General features: G+C 44.6%; 1 protein-coding gene across 1 annotated transcript in view; it reads right to left on the bottom strand.

Moving 5' to 3' along the window:
* Positions 1–26,046, bottom strand: part of SHANK1 (SH3 and multiple ankyrin repeat domains 1) — a 99,269-nt gene that overhangs the window by 56,336 nt on the left and 16,887 nt on the right. Inside the window, 5 exon segments of the mRNA XM_044444762.1 lie at positions 422–539; positions 541–558; positions 1,888–1,959; positions 4,592–4,795; positions 12,818–13,060. Coding sequence (XP_044300697.1) covers positions 422–539; positions 541–558; positions 1,888–1,959; positions 4,592–4,795; positions 12,818–13,027 — 622 coding nt within the window. The 5' untranslated portion in view covers positions 13,028–13,060.

Genomic DNA, 26,046 nt, shown 5'->3' on the forward strand with positions numbered 1-26,046 from the left:
CCAGTGGAGTATTGGAAACAGGGCTTAGAGGGATGCAGTGTCAGCATCTTTTCAGCTGCTGTTCTCTGCTACCCTGCTCCAGAATTCTGATTCCATCTGATTTTAGCTACAATATTCATAGTAGCTGGGGGGAAATGGACATTTCCAGCAACAATATATGTAATTTCTAGTTCTAATGTAAAATATTTTGGGGTGGCTTGATCTTGAATGAGCAATTAAGATGCATTTCATAAACCACCATCTCCTGGGGCAAGTGAAAACAGTTAGAACTGGTTTGTTGATATGGATCAACACAGTTGTGTGCGTTTTTGGATGTTATCTGGGGACATGGCTATGAGGACTATCATGCTGAGCGCCTGTGCTTTGACATGCACCACTACGCCACTGCCTCCCTTCCGCTCTGTGCCTCCCCAAGAGTTACCGCCAGTGTCGGAATCATGATAGTTGGGGTCCAGCCCTTTGTCCAGGAGTCTTGCCACTTTCTCTGCTGCTCCATGTTGCACGTATTCCAGAAACTTCTTCAACCCCGTCTGGGGAAAAGATTTGCCAGTGACAGCCATTGAGAGTCAGGGGAGGGAGGGGACAGAATACTGCAGGTTGAAAAGAGGAACACAGTGGGGCTGGGCCTAGTCCTTAAGCCACCTGCAGTTTTGTAACAGGCAAGGGGAGTTCTAGCATGAGTGCAGAGACGCCCCCCTCCCCGCGCTAAAGGAGAATCTTACAGGCACATTCGGTTGCATTCAGACTTATAAATAAACCCACACAGATTATTAGACTCCAAAATTTATTTTTATACATATATTCATTTTATTAACCTGCCAGGAGGCTATGACAGCTTTCCCCAAACTGATGCCCTAAAACTCCCATCATCCATTGCCAATGGATTCAGTACGCTATGATTTCTACTCCAATACATTGGAAGGAGCCAGACTGGGAAGGAATGGGCTAGTAACCTGCATTTCTATTACAGACATCAAGGAAATCAGTGTATCCTCACAATCTGCCTTATTCACACAATATATTTGTAACATAATACATAGGCCTTGTTCACAGGCCTGCAGATCATAATGCTTGTTACATGGGAACTCAGAACTGTTCACTGGTTTGGCAGGCTACTGATGCAGTTAGCAAGAAGAATAAAAAATTCAGTCCACTTTATATGTGGGTAAAGGATGAGGGAAACAAATGATTCAGTGATAAATTATTAGCTTCTCAGGAAACCAGTGTTCCAGGTTTGTATGTCATGCTGACAACTGACAAATCAGCTAATGGTACACTGTTTTTAGAAGTAGAAGTGAGGAGTGGTCCAGAGGCAGAGGACTTGCTTGCTTCCATTTGGGTTCATTCACCTAAGATTTGTCATTAAATGTGGACTTTCCTATTATGTCTGAATCTCACAAAGAAACCATGGTTTCTTGACCAGCTAGAAACCACAAAGAGAAACCATGGTTTATCATTGGTTATAAGTAAATTCCAGTTTATTTAAACCATGGCTTGTCATGATGTGTTTTGCCATGACACCCAGAACTGTGTTTTGGCTCTAGCTTGTTTACACTGCTACCTGCCTTGAAAGAGAGATGCCCAGCAAAAGCAGCCTAAAAATGAAACTGCTGTGAAAGTTGCCAAAACAGGCAGGAGAGGAACAAACCAGAAATGGGAAAAGCAAGCTGCCATGTGTTTGCTTATCTGCAAGGTAATTCATGACAGTGGTTAGAATAAGCCATGTCTGATCTGAATGTTATGTGTGAATGCAGCCATAGGATTTCAGAGTCTGAATGTTCCAAGCTGGGATGTTTCAGTTGCAACTTCAGACTCTCTCTGAACATAAGATTTTAAAATTTATTTCATTTTATTGGTGAAATTTTTGAAAGGTCTCTCTTTTCTCACCTTCGTGTGGAGTTTTGCCAGCTGCTTCTCATCCAAGTTGGTCTGCTTGTAAACTCGGGTTTTGTAGCGGAACTGAAAATGGAGTAACAAGGGAGAGAGGGAGATGTTACTGCAGCTGCTAAACCATCTCCAGAGAGATGTTTCCTTGTCCCCTACAGTCTAACCCTAATCCCTGCACATCCCTAGAAACCCCCCAGGGTTGCTCTGTACAACATGAATTTCCTTCCCAGAAATTACTTCTGTGTAGGAATCTCCAAGTGTCGTGTGTTGTTCATTCTTCACCGACAAAGACCAAATATGTACATGCATGTCTTGGGAAGACAAGACGGGCAGTACAAGTGATGCAGTAATGCATGCCAGATGAAATGCAAGAATTTTGCAATTTCCTCAAGATCCTCTACCATTTCACAGATAAGAGTGCCTTTTGTACTTCTAATATTCCTTTTCTTGTACCAAGGAAAGAAGTGCTCCATTACACATTGATAAACACTCTTCCTCTGCCACTGCATCAATTTACTCTGCAGCAGCCTGTAGCTGAACCATTGTAAAAGCCAGCATGATACTGGTTCTTTCAAGGTCAGCACTAACACCCAACTTGCTTCGCATTTGCCAGGGCCCACTGCTGATATCTGCCCCCGACCCCATGCCAGCAATCAGAGCAGTACGAAGCAGCTGACCCTAGCTACCCTTTAAATTTCTCACAGTGATCCTGACATAATGTTCCTTTGAGACATTGTAAGATATTAAAAGGAGCATTGCCACTACAGCCAGGTACATCTGCCAAGACCCACTGATAAAGGTGGCCCTGGCTCTTTCAGTTCAAGGTTAGCTAGAACAGTTTAACTAGCATGGACAAGGGGTGTTGGACCTCAGGCCCATGAACCAACTGGCCTTCTAGGGCCCCACAAAACTCATGCCTCCTTTTCTTGGCTCCACACACTTTCGCCATCATTTGACAGTTTCTCAGCTTGTGGTAGTTCCTCATTCTAGAAGACTGAAATGCCTCTTCTAAGGTTTTCGGGCTGTAAGAACTTTAAGTTAAAATGTGCTGGCACCACTAGAAATTGGTTCCTGAACATTTCTTCAAAATTGGGCTGAAAGGGTTGACACCCCAATTGTATACTATGTTGTTATCACTTCAAAAAGAACCCATTGGTTGAAATATGTGAAACAACTGACCAGTGCACAGGAAGGCAAGCTCTGGGCTTGCAGGATTTCCTTTTTGTTATTGTTGCTGTTAAATAATTAGAAAGCAGAAAGAGGATCACCCCAAGGATCCCCCAGAAGATCCTCATCTACTTCCGGCCCACCTCTGATCTAGAAAACTACATGGCACTTTTGTGTTCATGCGCCCCAGTTTCCATGCATGTCTGTGACTAGCGACAAGATGTGCCTGCCCCCCCCCTCACACTACAGAATTAACTTCTATAGAACTGAGGGAAGAATGTCAACACCAGATATTCATATGATTCAGAACCTCCCACACTTCAAGAAGTGCCTCAAGACAGATCCATTTCCTCAGGCCTCCTATAATCCTCTGAATCTGTTGCCATTCCTCTGTTGTCTTACCTTCCTTTCCTCCACCAACTCCTTTGCCTCATATGTCTGTTTACTTAATTTGCAAGGCTTCAGGCAGCCTTTCACCGCTGCTAATAATCCTGTGGTACAATATACAGGGTTGAATGCTAAGAAAGCAAGCCAGCCTTCAGTTTCAGTGAAATCAACAGGCCAAGCTTGGCATGACTGACTTGAGTTCCATGATTCCAATGAGACTTAAGCATGACTAACTACCAGAAAAGGGCTGCTGAATTTCTTGCAGCCTAAGGGGCAGCTTGCTTCACAGAAGCTTGGAGCTGGCTGGGGTCAAAATGCTCCAAATACCAACATATTCTAGCCTATTTCAGCTTAATGTTCATATTACCAGTAAGCAGTCTTCCGGAAAAGCTTTCCAACTTTTTAGAATGGGGCACAAAAGCCGGGAAACCTCCAAATGGCTGGTAGAGGAAGTGGCTGTGACTCAGTGGCGGAGCAGCTGCTTTACATGCAGAAGGTCCCAGAACTGATCCCCTGCATCTTCAGGCAGATCTAGGAAAGAAGCCGGCCTGGAACTATGAAGAGTTGCTGCCAGTCAGTGTCAACAGTGCTAGGCCAGATGGACCAAGTGTCCTGACTAAGTCTACAACAACTTTCTGTGGTCAGGTGAAAGGGTGTGAGGAAAGGGGAAGGGGGCAGAACCATCCAAGGAACCTCAGAAGAACAAACTGGTAGCCCAGGCAAGCTAGTTTTGGCTTGCACAAAGGCTAGTGTTCGCTTGCACTCTTCTACCCACTACAGATTCGATCCACTGGTGGCTTTGCACTAACAGAAAGCAATAATATTTGTGCAAAGTGAGGCTCCAATTACCAGATCTCTGCCCAGGCATATTCCATAGAAACTAGCCTAGGTCCTCCTGATGTGTGTGATTACAATTCCCTTCAGCCCCAACAAGGACAGTTGTTGATTGAGGAGGATGGCAGTTGCTCTCTAACCCATCTAGCAAGCCTTGGAAGGCTGTTCCATGAAGTTCTAGCAGTTTTTCTGAATTTAGGAACAGTTTTTTGGTAAGAGGACATTCAGGGAGGTGGTACTTAGAGTAGATTATCAAAAATCAAATATGCCTTCCGCTAGTGCAAAGTCCTTGTAGGACCAGCTCCAGCAGACTTACCTCTAGGTAGGGCACTCCTTTCTCAAAACTCTGTGGGTACTCGCGCAAGAGGCGCTCCTCATCTAGGAACTTAGCATCTCGCCCATTGGTGGCTGGCTGGAAGAGTCCATAGTTTAGGACATCCTTGAGGCTTTCGTTGAGAGTACACAGGATCTGTTGCTTTGCCACCCAAATGGCAGCATCAGGGTTGAAACGTAGGCATTTCTGAAACAGGAGGCGGGGAGTTGAGAGCAAAAAGGAAGGCATGCATCAAAATGGCACATTTTTCTGAATGTTATGTAAAACAATCTGAGCCCTTTAAAAAACATAACACTGACATTTATTTCAGAGATACGCTACCTGAGTCCTGGGGCCCTAATCCATCACCCTTGGGGTTTCCCAGAAGGCCACACCCTTTCCCCCCTACCATGTTCCTTGGCTTCCTGGTTTCTGTGCAGTTTTCCCCTATTTTAAAAGGTCGAAATGCCTCTCCAAAACCTTGCTTACCGGCAGTAAAGCTTTAAGCTAAAAAATGCTGTTTCCCCCACTTTATATTCTGTTATGGCCCCACCCCTTTTGCCTTCAGACTTGCCCACTGCATACTGAAATGTATTTATTTATTATTTGTCTATGCCACCCAATAGTGCAAGCATTCTGGTCACTTCATAACAATTAAATCCATACAACTTGGTGAAATATAACGTAAAAGTTTAAAAGTGTAAAACTACATTATAAAAAAATCAAATTAAAACTTTAGCAGCAGTGCAGAGATTTAAAATGCAGCAACAAATTTGAACCAAGAGAAATTGAAATGTGCTAAAGTGCCTGAAAAAATAAGGTGGTCTTTACCTGGAATTAACAACATCACAGCATAGACATCAAGTGAATCTCTGTGGGAGCTCACTGCACACTTGGATTTCCATGAAGGAAAGGTCCTCTTTTTAGTCATCACCAACCTCATTTTATTAAGTGGGGGCTCCCAGAAGAGGGCAAGAATGATCCTCAAGAACTTCTCCAAAATGGAATCTGACCTTTAGGCTGAAAGGTTCTGCATCCTTTTATTTCACGGCACTCAACAAGTTTGCCATCATTTTATGCTTACAACAACCCTGTGAGGTAGGTGAGGCCAAAAAGCTCTAGGGCCTGGTTGAAGCTTATCCCATGAGTTCAATGGCTGAGTGGGGGATTTGAACCTGAGCCTCTCAAATCTCAGTCCGATGCTCTATCCCAGCATCCCCCAAGCCTTCAGATGCTGAAGGCTACAATGGGTGGGCCGGCAGGTGAGGTTGTGGAGTCAATGCCAATGAACCAGGACCTAAATTTATTCATTTGATTTGTACCCTGGTTTATTTATTTCTACCAAGAAAATGCAACTCAAAACATCTTATAATAACAGAGAAATAAAAACATAAATCAAATAATAAAAAACAAACATAACTAGACAAAATAATCATAGGATAAAAACAGCAGATTGCCTTACACGTGGAAGGCCTGCCTGAATAAAAATGTCTTATGGTAAACATATGCTTATGTTTAAAATTATCTAATTTTATTCAGTACTAATATAATGCATTTTAGTGCCTGTTGGCACTTTAGTCCAATGTCTTTGTACTTGGTGGCAAGTTTATCTTTTATTGAGACATTGCACACAATGCAGCCTGCACGCTTTCCCTCATATCTGCACAAATGAAAGGGACAGAGATTTACTCTTGTATTTTTAATTGAAAGCTAAAATTCAGGCGAGACGCCTGCTGTCTCCCTGAGGGAACAAATACCCTGTAGGTGTCCTGCAGCTATGGCCTGGGGCAGCCCTAATATCTAGCAGTTCTTTATGACTAAATTCCAGGCAAAATCTGAGAAGTAGTACAGAGATCAACCTGCTAAGAATTTCAAGCCAACAATGGTAAAGGTTGCGTTGATGTATTGGTAGGTAGCTTTTGTGTGTATTTATGGGATAGGGAGATGGGGAGAGAAAGCCCTGTGTACTCTAGTGTATTTTGGGAATGTTAGACTCTGATGGAATGCAGGGTGGGCGGTGGTTCTTAGATGGGATGTGTATTACTTCACATCCTTCAAAATGTAGTAAGCTAGTCCTGCTGCATTTGGGGGGCATTCTGCTGAGAGGGGCCTCAAATGTGTGTACTCCATGTGTCCCTTTCACAATCTCTGTGCACTGCCAGCATTTGTCATGCCAACACCTGGCATGCCACTTGTCCCCAGCAATGAAATTACTGGATTGAGAATGCAGAAACAGGGAATTTGAGCTAAAGGGTGTTGATCACTTCCACATGGAAAATGTTTTGGGTCCTGGGCCTGCTCAGTCAGCCTGCAGCTCACCAGTCACCACGTGTGTCCCATTGCCTGCATAATCACATGCAGACAATAGAAAATGAGAAATTGTTGGTAGTTTACTGATTGCACAAGGCAACCCACAATGAGGGTGTAAACAAAAAATGGAAAGCTTTCTTTCCTGATGGTGAGATAAAGACTGCACCAGGAGTAGGGAAATCTTCCCATATGGATGTGCCCCTTTTTGGGGCACAGAAGATGAAGTCTGGAATGCAGAATCCACAGGTTTGTGGTGCAAAGTATGGTGAGCCTTAATATACCAATAATAAGTATGTGAAGCAAATGAAGTTCACACCCTTAGCTTTCTATGGCATTGTGTCTCCCAGATGAGTTTTCAGCACCCTTAACACCCAGCTGGGGGTTGGCCTCACTCTTTCTGACTTTCCTAGCAGTCCCAACTTCCTTCCCTCATCCCTTGGATTCCCAGGGTCAGATGGGGGTAAGGTGGGGGTGATGAAAGGACAACCAGCCAGACACATGCTGGCAGCTCCATCCCCCCCGTTTCCATGGACACGACAATTTGTGATCTCTAGCAACCGTTTCCATGGTTGCCCCGTGAATAGAAATGGGACCCGAAATGAAAGAGGGGGGAGGCATGGCTTTAAAGAAGCTGTAAATGGTGTTGATTTGGAGGAAGGGGGAGAGAAATAAGATACCGTGCTTGTCTTCTCCAAAGTGATGTAGACCAACAATCCTGAGGATCCTGGTAACCTACTGTGGTATTTACATTTGCCTTTTAATCTGTGCCCTAGTCATGCAAAGATGTGGGAAGTGTGCAATGGGAATTCTTTGTGTATATATACCAGGAAGGGTGTTTGTTTAAGATATAGGAAGAGAGGAATGAAACAGGCTGAGTCAAGAAGAGTGGGGGGCTGCTTTACCAACTCTCTATAAATAGCTATGTAGAAACTACAAGTGTTTCATTTGCACAGTGGCTGAACCAACTCTTTTTGGAACAGACATGTGCCTTCTTTGAGATTGTTCGGCTAGGGATGGAGTCTGACCTTAGCTCTTGACCTTTGTGTGCTGTGCCTGGTTGTGTTAGGATCAGCAAAAGTAATACCAAGAATAGTAGTGATAGTAAAGTGCCCAGTAGTGGGTCCTGCTCTATGTTGGTGAGTCCTTCCAACTTACCTGCAGTGCCCAGTGGTTATGGTGGGTGTCTGGGTACAGTAGCCATTGTGCATTTCCCATAATGCACTGGAATGATGCTAAGTTCAAAAAGAAACTGGACAGCCATCTGCGGAACGGTGTAACTGCGGAATGGTGTCCTGCAACAGCAGGGGGTTGGACTCAATGGCCTTCCAACTCTACTATTCTATGATAGGTTGGGGTTATAGTGGGCAATTAAACTGGCAGCTCCTAGACCCAGCTGTTTTACAAAAGGGGGATCTTGGGCAAGCATCAGCAGTGGGACTTGCCAAGGTGCTGAAACTGTGACAGTTTGACAGCTGCCAAAGGATGCGGTGTGTTGACAGGCCTAGTATTTAGCAGCGGGGGGGGGGGGGGGGGCGGCAGCATTGCACTTCCAACATGGAATGCATTTCACTTCCAAGGTAGGCTCTCTTTCCCAAAAGAGAGGAACAGCAGTTCATACCTGTGGCCTCAGAAATCCTGCCTTCCTAAACAATGGATATGCATGGGGGCGTGGAAGAATGGGGTGGCCATGTGACCTACTTTGCAGCAGGGGAGTCTTCTGTTTGAAGGGCTATCCGGGACAGTCCTCCATTTGAAAGCATCCAATTAAAATCTGGATACCAGGCTGAATGGGCAAGCTCGTAGGTCACCTGGTCACACTCTTCCTCAGAGTACTATTTGTATTTCTACATAAATTAAACTAATATCTACTGTTTTCTAAGTGTGCAGCTATTCACATATGCAAATGTAATACGTATCTCTATTCTTATTTGTCCTCTTTTTTGGCAATGTGTACACAGCCACTTTTGGCGTTTACCCTGTTGCGATGGAAAAGGCATTCTACACATGCTCAAAAGCACTCTTATTTTCTGTTATCTCAGTTTTGATTCTGCATATTTTGGGCTCAGTTTATGAGCCCTGTGAACATGAATCCCAGGAGTAGGGGCAGAGGTGCTAGGTCCCCAACTAGGATTGGATGGTGGGGGAAGGAGCCCTCCCCCCGGAATCATCCAGCTGCTGCTGTAATCGTGGCCGACTTATGTCCTTTAAGTGTTCCATTAATTTTACTTTAAGTACTAAGGCTTAGATTTCTTTCTTTCTGGCTTATTTCAACAATACTGAATAACTTTACCATTAGCCCACTTAACAGGGAGATATAAACTTGTGTGCAAAAGGCAGACAACAATGTTAATCTCATCTGCCAACATGACTCCTCCAACCTTAAAATCATTGCCAGGGTACCTGCACACAAACATGTTTTAGAGGTGATGGGAATTCATCCAGTGTGGATTTTTGTGCATTGTGGCCCACGCTTGAACTCTTGAAACTGGGCGGGATATAAAAATAAATCCAGTAAGGCACAATCATATTGATGCTTAGAAAGGGAAATAAAACAGAGAACTCCCTGCTGAGGCATGCTGGGAATTGCAGGCTTATTTTTGTCTAAATATGCACAGGATAGTGTGGTACGCTAGTAAACCCTGTAGTATTTGTATGCCTTGGGAGTGGGTATTAGCAGCTTGCAAGCAGGGCCGGCTGCTACTATCAGGCTGAGTGAAGCAGTTGCCTCAGGCGGCAGATTTTTAGTGTTGTGAAAAGGCAGCACACAGTTACTAATTCATTATTGCCCTATTTTTTTTACTGCCAGGGAGAGAGACTAGTGAGGTTTTATGCTTCAGATGCCAAAAAACCTTGTTTGGCCATGGGTACTATTAGGTACTTTGGCTAGAGCAGGATGGGAGCATCATTTGCTGCTCAGTTTGCATCAGACTTAGGGATGTATGAGAAATATGTTGTGGTTCATTATGATGGAAGTTCACAACTTTTGGACTAAACTCAAACTGAAGATGCAATGTGAAATTGAAGTTCATGTATTTGCAAGCATGATTTGTGGCCTGAAAAATCACAAAATCATCATGCATGCATTTGAAAAATGGGCATGATAAAATGTGAAAAATGGGCACAAGCGCACTTGATCAATGGAAGAAGAATCAGTACTTTTCAAATGTGTGCATAATTAAGGTTCCATTTGGAAAAATGCCTGAAAATATGTAAACTGTGTAAACAGAGAAAAGCAAAGCTTGTCACCTGATAGCAAATGAGACAGATGAAGCTTCAAAGTAGAATTTAGAGAACTTTGATGAACTTGAACTTTTGCTTGTATGCACATCCCTAAGGTGAGGGTGAGCTGGGATATATGCAGTGAGATTTCTGGAGTGCTGGTGTGCAGCTGTGCAAAGAAGCTGGGTAGTGTGGGGAAAAGTAGACTTTGCTTAGGTCTGCAGCTGGCTTTCCATATGAAAGGAATGCTGGATGAAAGGGTTGGTGATGGCAGTAGCGTGTGTAGTTATGTGTTGCAGAGTGTCCTGGTTTTATTGCTAATGAAGAGAGAAAGAAATACATTCCCTTTAGTGCTGAGCTAAGGATGAAACCAGCTCTGCATTAATTACCCCTCAAGGGACTCAGGTGAGGGTGGGGGTAGAGCCCTACTAAGAAAAAAGCCCCATTTTATTTCATCCATCAGCAGAAGCCCCTTCCTTGCTCCCTTTGCAGTTGAACACAGCCTTGCAGAGTTGGGGATCTGAAGTCAAGGTCATCTGGGGCAAGGAGCATTTCTGTTCACAAAGATTACTGCACATTAGCCTGTGTCTTGCTCAGCTAACCCTGCGCTCTGCTGATGATATCTGTATAGGAGTCTACAAAAACAGAGTGGACTAAATGCCCTGGACCCGAGGAAATGTACCTAATTCCAGAAACAGCTCAGTAGAATTTGACACTGCCACCTCATCCCTATATTCTGCTGGAAGTTTTCCCAAGCTGGTACCCTCCAGATATTTGGGACTACAATTCTCAGTATTGCTGTTCACTGGCCATGCTGGCAGGAGAGCCTGAAGTCCAAAACATCTAGGAGACACTAAGCTGGAGAAGGCTGTTCTGTTGCAGGAGTGTTGACCTTTTTCTGCCAGAAGGCCAAATGCCGTTTTCAAGAAGCTCCTGGGGCTGCATTCCACTCGGGTGGAGCTGAAGGTGGGGACAAAATACAAAAATACTAGCATTGTGTAGTTTACTGCTTTAGTGTTAGTAACTAGGCCTTAGGAGAGGCATTACAACCATTTAGACTTTGGGGGTGAATGGAAAATATATAAAGCCCTAAACCTATAAAGCCCTAAACGGCTTGGGTCCTGGTTACCTGAAGGAGCGCTTACGTCCATATATGCCCAGCCGCCCCTTGAGATCAGCGGGAGAGGCCCTTCTCCGGGAACCCTCCGGGAAGGAAATTAGGAGGGTGGCTACTCGGAGGAGGGCTTTCTCTGCGGTGGCGCCCAACTTATGGAACACGCTCCCCAGAGAGGTCCGCCTGGCGCCGTCGTTATTTGCTTTTCGGCGCCAGGCGAAAACCTTTTTATTTAAGTGGTATTTTAACTGTTAGTATTAACTGATTTTATCTGGCCAGGGCGGCTTATTTTATATTGTATTTTTTGGATTTTTAATGTTTATATTAATTTATTGTTGTAAGCCGCCCCGAGGCTTCGGCGAATGGGGCGGCATAAAAATGTTTTAATAAATAAATAATAAATAAACAAACAAACAAATAAATAAATAAAAAATATGCAAAAGTTGGGCAAGCACCACAGGAATGGTGCTCAGGGAAAGGACTGGGGTCAGCGGGAAGAGACATCTAGGGAATCCTGTGGGAGGCTCTATCAGGCTTCAGAAGGGCCAGAATTGGCCGGCTGACTTGAGGCACTACATCTCTGGTCTTTGTAAGTAAACATTGTTTTCTTCCCCTTCTTCTGTTGTCTTCCTCACGTTGATTTAAAGATTGTAAGTCCCTCAGGGCTGAGCTGTCTTCTTATGTTTTGTACAGCACCTACTGACTGGGTCTAGACAAAACATTGAACAACATTCAAGGGATGAGTATGGGTTGAGTGTGGCTTGTCACTGAAGCAAGGGTTGTAGTTGAAATATGATTAACATGAACCCAGCTGCACTAACCACAAACAAACTGTAAAGAAAACCCACAGTCTTGCGAATCAGGGGTTATTCATCACTGTTTGTTATCTTGGCTGGGTTCAGATAGTAAGATAACCTACATTTCAAAAACAACCCATGAAAACCCACATTCAACCCTTATGTGTGGGTTAGAGTTGTGGTCTGAATCCAGTCAAAGGTAGCATGATAATGAAGAAGCTGAGGAGGATGGAAGGGTCACAGCCCTGTCCTGGCACAGAGGTATTGATCGGAGAAGATTCATTTTTCATACCTGCCATCTTTAGGCAGGGCTGGAAATAACTTTCTGAAAATCTTGAATATCATGGCTGATCATTCTGGACCTGGGGTGGGCAATTTGCTGCTGTCCAGATGTTTAGCACTACAACTCTGATCAGCTGCAAGCCAACATGGCCAATAGTCAGGAATTATGGGAGTTGTAGTCCAACACTCCTTGAGTGTACTGGCTTGCTTACCTATGACACAGATAAGATTGAGCTAGGTGGATCAATGGCCTGGCTTGGTATAAGGCAGCTCCTAACAGTCATCCTCAGCATCCAGATGGCTCAAGCAGAAGCGCCAAGCCACACAACATGGAGAATATCCAACATCACTTACTCTTCTGAGTGCAAATTTCTGCCATATACCAAACTTGATAAATTGGTCAGAACCTGTAAACAGCCACCAAACTTTCACCTGCTATACCTCAACTTACATCTGGAGACCCTCCATGCTCTACTGTGCTCTTCCCAGCCCCCTTTTATTCCTCACCGTCTGATGCAGGTCAGGAATGCCAATTCGGAAGACCATCATACTGAAGTGGGCGTCGTCGGGTACCTTCATGGAGCGAATGTGGGCAGGGTTAGCAGGGCTGGCCGGGGAGCTGGGCCCCTCGTGGGAGCTCTCCGAGCCCGACTCCCCCTCGGGGCACTGGGAGAGGTGCTCCTCCTCCTCCGCACTTGACTCGGGGCTCTGGGGCATCGTCGGGGGTGCTGGGCACCATCACTGGCTGCACTGGGCGGGTGGGGAAGAAAGAGACCCAGAGTTAAGAAGAGAGGAAGGGCTCTGCTGGATCAGACCAAAGACCTCTCTACTCCAGCGTTCTCATCTCTGGCTAACCGGATGCCCCAGTGAGAAACACACAAGTAGGTTGCGAGTACCATGGCCCTCTCCAGTTCCAGCAACTGGAATGCAGAGCCATGCTTCTCCTGCTGCTGGATGTAATACACAGTTAACCTGACTTGCAGTCACTGAGAACCTTACACACCACGAATCTGTATAGCTATGTTTTCAAATCGTTCAGTTTGGTGCTTGTCACTACATCCTGTGGCAGTGAATTCCATAGTTAAACTATGCAATGTATGAAGATGTGCTTCCTTTAATCTGTCCTAAAGCTCCCACCAATCAGATGATCTTATTACCTTCTAGTATTATGAGGGAGAAAAAGAGCTCCCTTATCCATTTCTCCACACCATGCATACGTTTCTGCCATGTCTCCTGCTGTTGCTGTTTTTCTAAACTGAACAGCTCCTGACATTGTAACATTTACTTATAGGAGAGGCACTCCTGCCCCTCTGATCATATAGGTTGCTATTTTTCTGAATGGAAAAGTTATTTTCTTGGAAGACCACAGTAACGGTTGCTTTAAGAGTGGGAAACGTGAGGCAGGAGCAGTGCGCATGGATGGCCTCTATAGGCCAGATCTGCAGACCCACATTCTTCTAATGCACATGTATGCACAGTCACTGACATATAGTGCCCACAGATGGCAACACGAATAATACATTCAGATCAAAGAGGCACAGATAAAATAGCACATGCATGCACAACCAGGGTTCCATAAATCAAATGAAAAGGAGATTTTTCCCTTCCACTTCACACAAGCATCCCCCTGCCCACACACCCACGCGCCAGTATAGCAACACCCCCAACGTACTGAGATACTCACAGTAAGGGATATACAGGTGAAAGAAGCAGATGCACAGCAGTATCAGTACAAGCTAGTTTGCTAGCCTGGGGTGAAATCTAATTTTGTCACCCCTTCTGCATCTTGTTCTGCACAGGAGGTAGACTGGGTTTCCCCTTCGGAATTTACCTGTGCTACTGCTGCTTTTCTCTGCTCAGTATGAGTGAATGGAGACTTTTACTCTATCCACTTGTGAGAGGGAGGAGGAAAGGCTACCGTCAGAAAATCCAATCGGGTGAGGAGGATGGGCGGACACAGTGGCCCTGCATCTATTGTACCAAGGATCTGAAGGTGGAGGAAGGACTGTGGGTTTTTAAAAAAAATCTTTATGGACCTCAAGTCCTTGGAATGTTGTTTCCTGTCCCAAGCTAGGTCTGATCTGCACTGAAATAAAGATGTGTTCCATCTATGCATGGAAGATACAGACACAGCAAGAAACTCAGGAGTGTGTGTGTGTGTGTGTGTGTGTAGAGGGGGAGAAAGAGAGGGGGGAAGGGTAGAGAGATGGGCAAACACATGTGCATAAACGGAGGTGCACGGAGCCATTTGGGGCTCCCTTTTCAATCCATGCATAGCAACCTATACAGTATCATTATGCAGCCTTCCCAAGACAATGCATATGATGCCCTAAATATTTAAAAGGCACTACAGGAAAGTGACTACTTCTTTTCCTAGCTGTGCTTGTGGCAAATCACAGTACAGAAGCCTTGTGGGTGACTGAACTGTTCTGTGGAGTTTTTCACTCCATGCTGTGCCTATCAGCCAGTTGTGCATATGGTTATGGATACACACAATAGGGTTGACACAGGCAGATGAATTACACACTGGGCAACAAACACGCTGCACAGAGGGCTGGCACTACTGAGAAGTGAGGCAGTTGCTTCAGCTGAGAGATGCTTGGTCTGGAGTTTGCAGCTGCAGCCTCAGCCCCAACCATCGCCCCGCGACCCTGCAGGATGGGTGCCCAGAAGCTGCACACATAATGCCTTACGGGTAAATGAAACAGCAAATAGTGGGCAGGGAATGCCACATTGTGCATAACGGACGATGCACTGTTATTGTTATATGCCGTCAAGTGCCTCTGACTTATGGTTACCCTGTGAAGGAAAGTCCTCCAAAATGTCCTATCCATGACAGTCTTTGCTCAACTCTTGGCTTCCCTAATGGAGTTAATCCGTTTCATAGTTGGTCTTCCTTCCTAAGATATACTGTACCTTGGAACAAATATGGATCTCTGGCCCTGCTTCAGTTTATTGCGTTTCGGGAGCTCATGTCTACGGTTCTGAGGGGAAGGGAGTGAAGCGGCATAGTGGTGTGGATTATTGTTTGTCCTAACGACTGATCTGAACTAAAGTACTCCTTTGAAGCTGGAGCCATGCACGCTCAAGGGTACTGTGCATCTTGACTTGTGATGACGGTGAGATGAGAAGAGCATTTGGTGTTCTGCCTCAGGCAGGAAAATGTCTGAGGTTGTCCGTGGCTGCACACATTGAAATGTGCTTCCAAACTGGTTATGGAAATGGTCTTTACTGGCACGCAATCCTAGATATTCCTACACATACGTGTTGTACCCAGCAAGAACTCTGATCAAGCAGGCACAAGCTTCCCTGAGCCTGCTCCGGGCTTTTACAGCATGACTCTTTCGCTTTTCCAGCCCCCACTTTGTCCTCATAATTTATTTTCTTTCGTTCGGCTCTTTCACCCACTTTTGTTCCGACAGTGTCCCTGTTCTGCGCCCTTGCCCACATAGCGGGTGCAAATTCCTCACCTCTGGCCCCGGCCCCACCTCTTTCTGCCCCTGCCCACATTCACCCCAGTCTCCTTCACTGACTTTTTGTGCTCCGTGTCCCCGTTTCCAGCTGGCCCCAAGGCCCAAGCAATTTGGAAGCGAAACAGCACACACCGTCCCAGAAAGCAGAACAGCCCTGGGACGCCTGCCCCACTTTCGGCACCTGCCAAAAAAGGGCCTATAATTAGCCCAAAAGGCACTGCTCACCCTGCCCCTGATGCTCTTCCAGTCCCAGTTCCCAGATACCTCAGACATGCAGATATGGGGCAGTGGTGGTGGTGTGGGGAGGAAGATGTAAGCATAGTTCAGAGGCAGAGCACACGGTGTGCAGGAGGAAGGTCCTGGGTTCAAGCCCTGACCTCTCCAAATGCAAAGATCTCAATTAGGAGGTGAAGCTGCCAATCAGAGGACTGCGAGATATGAGAGATATTGGCAGTTGGAGCAGAAAGGGTTATATGGACAAGGAATTTGTGGGGGGATAAGGCAGCTTCGTATGCACGTTCTGTAAAATGGCATCAAGTGGAGGTAGCCCAGAGATCTTTTGTTTGGAAAGATACCTGGCATTCGTCCTGCTGTCCTCCCTGTGAGTGCCTGCCTGATTGTTGCACTTATTATAGCCTTCCTTTTCCTCAAAGAAGCACAAGGCAGCATATGTGGTACCCCTCCCTGTTCCATCCTACCCTCACAACAACCCTGGGAGGTAGATCAGGCTCAAGTTAGTGACCAACACAAAGCAGCCAAGTAAGTCTCGAGCTTGGGTGCAGAGTTCATCTTGGGCCAATCCAGTCCAGCACTCCAAGCCCTGATATCTCTACTAAAAATAAGATATAAGATGCATCATGAATATCAGGAAGAAAAATATCTTCCCTCTAGGAAGCCATGGATGAGGTCAGAGGACTATGAAGCTCTCATGTGGATCCTCCTCCTCCTATTCTTCCTCTGAGACACCACCAGCCATAGCTGGAGTCAAGAGATATGAAGGCCTGCGGGGGTGGGGGGGACCAGGAAAAATCATGGTGGGGAGACCAGGAATACCTGAGGGTATTTCTCATATTCCCCAATGTGTGCACGGGTCCAAAAACATTGGGTACCCTCCAGTACTGGATGTGTCAAGAGTGTCAGAAAGTAAAATCTTTCCTCCAGAAAGCCAAGTGGAGGAATTCTGATGGGAATTCAACAAAACTCTTTCCTGCTTTGAACATAATATATGTTGTGAGGTTTTCCCCCCCTGGAGGACAGGCATGATGAATTCAGAATCATGTTAGGGACTAGTTCAGGATGTGGTCCATTTTATGGCACAGTCCTTCCAGAAAAAAATCCATCCAAAGCAGGTTGTGAAACCAAACATGCTGGCAAGCTGCAAACCTGGGCACAGACTTCCGAAATAGTTTACAGGACTGGTGGTTCAACCGTGCAAATCCAGGAGCTCGCAAACCTCCTGTTTAGCACACTTCAGCTAACATTAACCGAGATGTATGATATAACACAGACAGAAGGTAATAATGGTGGCATGTAATATGAGTATTAGCACAAGAATAGTAAAATGTGTGCATATCTAATGGTTGTGTAACACCTCAAATGTTACAATCACTGCAAAACATCACTGTAAGTCCGAGGTCATGCATTATAAGACACAGACAGACAGACAACACAGCTTTGGATAATCCCTTGGAAAGGACTAAAGGAACCATCTTGCTCAGGATAAGGGCCAGCTGCATGTTTGCACTGATTCCACAGGCACAGACAGAATCCACAGAATCTAGCACTGCACACAGAATTCATTTTCCTAAGCTCAGAGCTCAGATGAAATTTCTGAGAAAGTTTCCTCTCACCAACATCACATAAACAAAACCCAAAGAGGGCAATTTTGTGGAATGTTCCATCCATTTTTCCACTGCTGTTGGGTGAGGACTGCCATTTGCTTCCCACAATGCCTCAGAGTAATGATAGATCTGGAGCACTGTGAGAGCTGCAAAATGGTGACCAGGCTGCTTACAGAGTTTTTCAGTTGTTTTTCAGTGGTCCTGTCTAGGCTTCATTTCTGCTGGCATGCACACTACATTCAGCATTAAAGGGAACAATGTTAAAAGAGGAAGATACTTCATATGTGCCCAGATTAAAGTTTCTTGGGGTTCACACATAATGGCTCCCTTGTTGGGTCAGGGAACAGAACCACAGTAGGACTGCAGAACCTGATGGGTTATGACAAGAGAAAGATGGCTTCACTGATCATGCTGGCTGGTTCAGGCTGCCAAACACAGGGAAGAGGCTGCCTGAGGCAAAAGACAAGATGGCATCCTCTGCATTCCTTATGCAAAAGCTGACTTGGAAAAGTAGTTTGCTTCAGTGCTGGCCTGGAGGATGACATTCCCCAGCACTCCTGAAGGCTGCCGTCTGCTTAGGGCACGCAGGGCAGCTGTGTGACCCAAAGTTCTTTTCTCCAACATCTGCTGCCTGAGGCAGCCACTTCACTCTGCTTAGCAGTAGGGCTGACCCTGCAGTTCCAGTCCTTGCCTGGCATTTCCTGGTTAAAAAAATTCAGGTAGAAGGGCAGGGAAGACACCTGCCTCAGACTTTGCAGACTGTTGAGTCTTAAGAATGGACCTTTATTCCCTGACCTGGTGCCTTCAGGTGTTTGGGACTAGAAGACCCATCAGCCTAAGCTAGCAGGAATGATAGTCAGGGACGATGGGGTTCACTTGCAGGATGTCCGGCTAAAAGAGGCTGGAATTGACAGGGCAGAGCTAGAGAGGTTTGACTCAGAGAGTGCTAGCATGAAGGGAAGGCCAAGTTGGGCCCAGTCCCAAGAGCCCCCAGACTTACTCCTCCTGGTCACCTTTGCAATCTGCTTGCTCACCTGCCTCTTGCTCTGGCTCAATAGAGGAGGTGATAAGAAGGAGCAGCAGATGCCACTGTCCACTTATTCACTGGCTCCCTGCCTCCCAAGCAGGTATGTAGTAGCAGCGATGAGAAAGGGACACATGAACAGCTAATGACGATGGAGGGGATAAAACAGATCCACTGAGGGAGGGACCCATTGAAAGTATCTTGTCCTTGGATTTCAAACACCTGAGGTCACATGCTCATAATCTGCCACCCGTTTTCCAGGCACATAGACACATGAGCACCACTCAATGTTACAGAGAACTCTGCTGGATCAAACTAAAGAGCAGTTTAGTGCAGTGGCCAACCTGATCTTACCAGGAAGCTTGTAGGCAGAGCACAAAGGCAAAATACTTGCCCCCTTTAGCAGCTGATATTCAGAGAGCAACTGTTCCTGTGCACAGAGTTTTCATTTAACAGTCACTGACAGACCTGATCCTTCATAATGGGTCTAATACGCCTTTTAAGGAAGCTGTCGAAAGCTGGGACTAATCATAACTTGGCAGATAAATAAATGCCCAGAGAGAGAGACAGCACATTACAGACAGTAAACTATTAACATTGGCACACACTCTCCCATACAACCACTGATATATTCAGGCAGCCATTCCTGTTCACAAATCATGAGATAGGTATCAGAATACAGTTATATGGGCAAAGGGACAGAGGGTCACTCCAGCCCAGCACGTACAGGAAGCTCTCTATGCTGGCAAAATTCAGGGGTCTCTAGATCATGCAGGGGGAACCCTTTTGCCCTCCTCATTGCCACATTCCTTTCCATAAAGCTGGTGGGGGCACATTTAAAAAAAAATCATTTACAGTTCTTGTCTACCACTCCACATCCGAGCAGATTCCAGAGCAGTGAATAATACAAGTTTCAAACAAGTAAGAGATTAAAATCAGTATATTAGAAACATTAAAAACAAAATAATATTAGGACTATTGCAGGTCAGCAAGAAAGGCCTGTTGGAGTAAGATTTTGTTTACCAGGCACCAAAAACTGCACAGTGTTGGTTCCAGCCTGATCTCTTCAGGCAAGGAGTTCCATAGAAATGGGGCTGCTGCGTGGAAAGTTCTTCTCGTGGTGGACTCTGGTCAGGCCATGGGTCCATGTAGAACCATCAGAAGAATGGCCTCTGATGACCTCAGGGAGCCACCAGGTGAGGTAGCAAGAAAGCTTTCAGGATTCTGCTGAGTGAGGCTGGAGCCAAAGATAGACAGGGCTTAAGTCATTCCAGACTCTCTTTTTCTTTCTTATGCACTCATCCAGATCTATTTTCTCACACATAAATGAGGGTGCAGGAGTACAGAAACTCAGGGCTGCAGAACCAGTCCAGCCTTCCGTGTGGATCCCCAGAAGGACATGCCATGTTTTCCTTGCTCCATCCCTTTCTCCTATTCAGTAGTCATTTATGCGTAGCGGCTTCCCAGCTTCTGCACAGCTTTTCCCTGTCTTGAAATGTTCAAATGCCTCTATTGAGGATTAGTTACTGGCAGTAATAGGTCTTCGCTATAATATGCTGATTTTAGCCCCACCCCTTTTGCTTTCAGTTCTGCTCACCCTGCTATCCACTCCCCCCCCCCCCGCAACTTCTCCAAAGTGGAATTTGGCCCTTGGGCCTGAATCTCTGTTCTCAGGTATAAGGGCAGCTGTGTTCCATTTGCACTTCCATTTCTCGGGTTTTCTGACGGCAGCCGACATTTATTTAGGTTGAAATTTTTTATTTAAATAAAAACATACTACAAAGGTACAAAAAGGCCCTAAAATTGCAACATTACAAAAATAGAAAGTACCCCATACGTTATTTACATCCTTTCAAAATGCCAAATGTACACACATTTACAAGATTCCCAGGCTTTACACATCAAATGTACAAAAAGAACTTTGTATAGGCTTTTCCTGATAGCTTCATGCCATGTGTCTGAGCAACATGTATGAGTGATTCACGGACATTACGTTATCGGGGCATTTATTTAGGGCTTCCTAGGCTTTTTCTATTTAAAGCAAAGTCTTCACTTTAAGAACCATATATTTGCATATATTTACACAAATCAACATATACAGAATAACAACAACAACAACAATAATATAGAAATTGGAAACATTGTACAGAAAAGTAGTAATGCTAGGAGTAGGCTGGGAAGCTGGAAAAGTTTCCCTCTGTAGGGATAACAAAACCCAGTAGGCTTGTGCCACAAAATCCCAGGGGATATGTACCAACAAAGGGCAGGAGTAGCAGGAAACAATCCACGGAAAACTGCAGAACACCCCATGGTCTGCTAGGAGTAACATGGGTTAGTGAGCACACAAGTCGCCCGCTGTGGCTTATCACGGCATAAAAACTAACTGACATGCAGTTCAGTCTCACAGTGGTTTATTACTGTCACAAACAGGACTCATGCAAGGGTACACTTTACTGTGGCCTGGTGATCTACGGGACCCTGTCTCAGGCTGTAAACCCAATAAACATTTCATGAACATTTCGTAAACCCAATAAATGTTTCATAAATGTTTGTGTGCTAGGGGAACAAGGCTTCATAATATTTATGGAAATGTATTTTCTTGCATCGATGTAACTATTGTCTAGATCTTGAGAGATTTGCTAGCACCTGTCAGAAGCTGGGCTAAAACAGAAAAAGGAGAATTCCTAACAGTGGGTTGCTGCCCTAGCCCCTTCTCTAGCTGCTACCTGTCCAGTTAGATTTGAGAGAGTTTGAAGCTTGAGAGAGATCAAGAGATTTGTAGCAAAGGCAGAAAAGAGTCTTGTGGCACATTAAAGACTAATACATTTCCTCTGGCTTAAGCTTTTGCAGACTATAGCGCACCTTCAGAAACATGGAATAAAGCAGAGTTTTGGGCTTATATATATATATAGTTCATGTGGTGGGGGTGGTAGAAAGAGAACTGTGAACAGTGAAGTCAGAAATACAGAAATGACTGACATTATTCACACTGGTCATTCACAGTGTGGTCGCTGCTGACAACACAAACATGGCACTCACTTAGCCAGCTGACACATGCAGTGTGATAAAAGTCCTTGCTCCTGACTCAAGTCCCTGGTGGCAGAAGTTAAACTACTTTAGAGACGAATACTAATTCAGAAGCCACTACTTCTAATCACCCATAGCAGTTTCCTTGCAACATGATTTCTTTAAAATGATTAAATCAGGAACAGACCAGTTCTGTGACAGCTCCATATTTAGGGAATGCCCTTTCCGAGGAAGCTTGTCTGGTGCCGACACTCATTTTTACAATGCCGAGCCAAGTTGTATTTAATTCCACAGGCATTAGGTTATTAGTTACAGCTCAGTTATCGTGGGCTGCTTTTTTGATGTTCATTCTAGGTCATGAGCAGAGGTAGTTTGTGCATGAACAGTTTTCATTTTGCATTGTTTTCAGACTATGTTTTATGGTATTTATTTTATGTGGAGGGCTTTGATGTGCATCATTACTAGAATCCATGCCATTAGATGCACAGTGTGCAATCCCGAGTGGGCAGACAGACTATGAAAATGTGTATTTCAAGTGAGCATTTCCAGTGGTTTCAAAGAAGAGATTTTCCAAGCCCTACCTAGGTGTACAATCCCTACCTAGAAATGCCAGCGATCAAAACTGGGATCTTCTGCTCTACCACTGAGCCACACAGCCCTTCCTCTATATCTGGGGCTTTTTATTATAACAATATCTGAATGAGTAGCCACCCAAGGCCAAAAGCCAGTGTGGCATGATGGTTAGATGTTGGACTGGAGATCCAGGTTCTAGTCTCCACTTGGCTGTAAAGCAAATTTAATGACTTTGGGCCAGTCACCCACTCTCAGACTAACCTACCTCACAGGATTGTTGTTTTGAGGATGAAATGAAATAGAGGCACACTGGGTTTCTAGTAAGAGGAATAAAGGCAGGATAGAAATGTAATGCAAGAATAATAACAGGAGCCAGAGTTGCTACTAGGATTTATAGACCCAAATTATATGAGAGTAAATGTTCCATTCACCCACCCATGCCCACGCACATCCACACTGCCAATGCTGCCATGGTTAGGGCATAGTAGAAAAGTGCCACTGTGTACCACTGTGGCATTTCAGCAATGTAGAAAATGTCATTTCAGAATTAAAATGGAAACTTCTGTCATGACTCATGAGATGGAATGGAATTATCTCTGTGTGGGACATGTTACATGTTTGCACTGGGTCCAGAAACCTGGCATTTGGTCCCTGCTCAGAACAACCGTGCCAGGAAAGTGGTAGAAGGAATCATTTAGAGACAGCAAGAAGGAAAGCCCTCACCCCAATATGCAGTTAATCCTCATGGACATCTATATCTTTGGCTGTCATTATGAGGTTTTTGAAAGTGCCTTTTCCCCCAGTTTAATGTTGAATATATCCAAGCACTAGCCTTTGAACCTTGATACGAATCTTGTTTCCTATGTTAGCTGCCAACACGCTCATGAAAGAGGAAAAGGTCATCTGTGAGTTAAGCTGAAAGATGATGGCCTGGTCTGGATAAATTACTGTTGAATGATCATAGCTCACCCTGACAAAGCAAGATGTAGCCAAACCTTTTGCATGCAGCTACATCATTTCTCCTTTTGCATAAGCCATGATTAATCTAGGAGGTCTGTGCTTAACTAAATTCCCCACTTTATCCAAACTTAGCTTTAGAACAAGTCAGGATCTGCCACCCTATCATATTGCTCTCTCGATGGATGTCAACTCAAATGATATTAGACTTGGGATCGCATGCAATTAGTTCAAGGATCCATGGACTTCAGGTTTCCCATCCCAGAGCTAAATCATGGTTTAGTGTTACCAGGTTGAGCCATGCTGGCCTTGGATTTGCTTATTCCTCCTTCCTCTAGCATTGCAGCAAGGAAGAATTTAGAAGCTGCTGGTTTGAACTAACCATGATTTACTATTCTGTCTCAAACCTAAACTGTGGATAACAACTTGTTGAAGTAGGCCTGCTCCATAACCCATGCATGCTGACCTGTTTCAACAAACCACAATAAAGATCAACTACATGTTATCTATGGGCAGATGTTACAACAATGTTTAATTTAAAAACAAAATATATGCTTCTTAACCCCTTGTGGCCAGGTTGGAAGAGGAAGCAGGAGAAAGCATGTGCACAGGAGTCACAATGGCTCAACCTTGTAATCCTAAAAGAGGAGGAGGAATGTCCAGAGGTCCTGTGCAATATTCACCCCTCAAAATCTTGCCACTAAAACAAGCATGAAACTTGCGGCCAAAATTTGGTGGTTCACCGCTCCATAGTGTCTACAGGGCATCAAAAGGGTCAAATTTAACTTGCAAAACAAGCTACATTTGGCCCTAAGCAGATGCCATAGCTGATATAGATGGCATTTTTAAAATTTTGGGAGCAGTATTGTTGCACCAGGGGGACGTAGAGGCCATATGTGGCTCATGGGCCAAACATTGTCCATCCCTACAATAAATCAAGATTTCTCAGTATGTGCAAATTAAGCCATAGTTTCCAGGTTTGGATGCAATGGACAATGATGGCTATCGTACAACAACAACCTTTGTGCTTGATTACAGTTGGCCACAAAGGGATGAAAAGAATGCAAGCATGAATAGAAAGCATGTTCAGCTCTCAGCTTGCAAAATTGGATATGACAGTCTGAACTGGGCTACTGCATTTCAAAGGTGAACAAGGTTTAAGCCTAACCCTGTTGGCATTGCGCTTGAACCATTTCAAAGAGAAATGTGGAAGGTTGCCAAATGAAAGATTGTACAGTGTAGACCTCAGTAAAACTCAGAGATTAGTTCATCGGCCTAACATATCCCCATCCTTTGTCAGGGACAGCAGATCTGTCTCTTAGAAACAATAATTTAAATATCTTGCACACCATTTCAAAATTTGAAATTTGTGGTCATCTTGTGGTGTGTGGGTTTGTGGTGAAGGGAGAAGAGACAAATTGGTTATTCTTGAAAAAGACTCAAAGGATTTGAAACACAGTGGTCCAAATAACCAAATTTGCTACATCTTTATGGTCTCCATGTTGCTTAATATTAACAATAATATTTTAAAGTCTCCCCACTGAAGCCTCTTTGCTCCCCAACTCACTAATATATATTTATGTAATTTATATTCTATCTTTCTACCAAAAAAGCTTACTCAAGGTAGCTTACAAAAGCACTATAAAACAGATTAAACCAATAAAATTTATTAACATATAATGAAAACATAACAATTAAAGAATTAAAAGAGCAATCAACCCACAGACTCAAAGAAACCAACTCTAAAGTTCTTCTTGAATAAAGTGGTATTCGCCTGCTGTCAGAAGGATAGTGTAAAGCACGTGAAGCCTCCCTTTACAGCCTCAAGTGGCCATCAAAAAGATCCTCTTTCGCACTGCCATCAAATAAACCTCTGATGGTGGTGGTCTCAAGAGAAGGGGTTCTCCAGAAGATCTTAAGGACCAAGCAAGCTCATATGGGAGAAGGCAATCATTTAGCAGCCTGGTCCCAAGACATCTATGCCTTTAAAAAACAGAATTAACAGTTTGAATTCTGTACTATGGCAGTCTTTCCCAACACAGTGCTTTTTAGAGTACAGATCCCATCATCCACTGGCCATTCTAGCTGGGGGCGTTCACAGCTGGAGTGCATCAAACTGGGAAGGCCGCAGTGCTGAGTGTGTGGTTACCCAAACAATTTAGTGTTCATGATCAAGATATTCCACAGCTTCATTAACCTTCAACATTTCTGATTCCTGCCAAGAGCTCTTTCCTTTGAGAGCACTGAATCAGGAAGTTCTCTGAGGTGGGGCCAAAGCCTACCTCTCTCATCCCAGGGAGATGGTGGAGCTTGACCATGCTTGATGCCGGTCCAAATATTTGCGGTGAACAAACTGATCTGGACAAATAGAGTGGCTGCTTCCATGTTATCAAAGAGGACACAGATTTGCATCAAATGCTGCCTTGTAACTAACTAGAATTAGTATATTTTAAATAGAAATACAATCATCTTGCCACAGCAGGGGAGACTGAAACCAAGTGAACCGTGAGTTGTCCTGGTGCTGATGGCTGATAGGCATCTTCAAGATTAGCTGCTTTCACTTCATAGGGTTCTTTATCTTTAAACTGGACTTAGGTAGGACAGCCCTTTCACCACAGCAGGGGTCGGTCACCATGAGAGGTCCAGGGGCCATGCTCATCCCTTGGAATCCTCCAAAAATCCACAGGGCACAATCCGTTGTTTTAGAAAAGTAAATAAATTGCCTTTATCCCCAAACTACTCCGCAGCCCTCCTGCAACACTGAAAAGACCCAAAATAACATGCAAACATGCTAGGTTTGACCATTTTGTGCTCTGTAGCCAGAAGAAAGCAGCAAAAAGT

This window comes from Varanus komodoensis, unplaced genomic scaffold, assembly GCF_004798865.1.
Source record: "Varanus komodoensis strain SLA01 unplaced genomic scaffold, ASM479886v1 scaffold45, whole genome shotgun sequence".
In the NCBI taxonomy this organism is placed as follows: domain Eukaryota; kingdom Metazoa; phylum Chordata; class Lepidosauria; order Squamata; family Varanidae; genus Varanus; species Varanus komodoensis.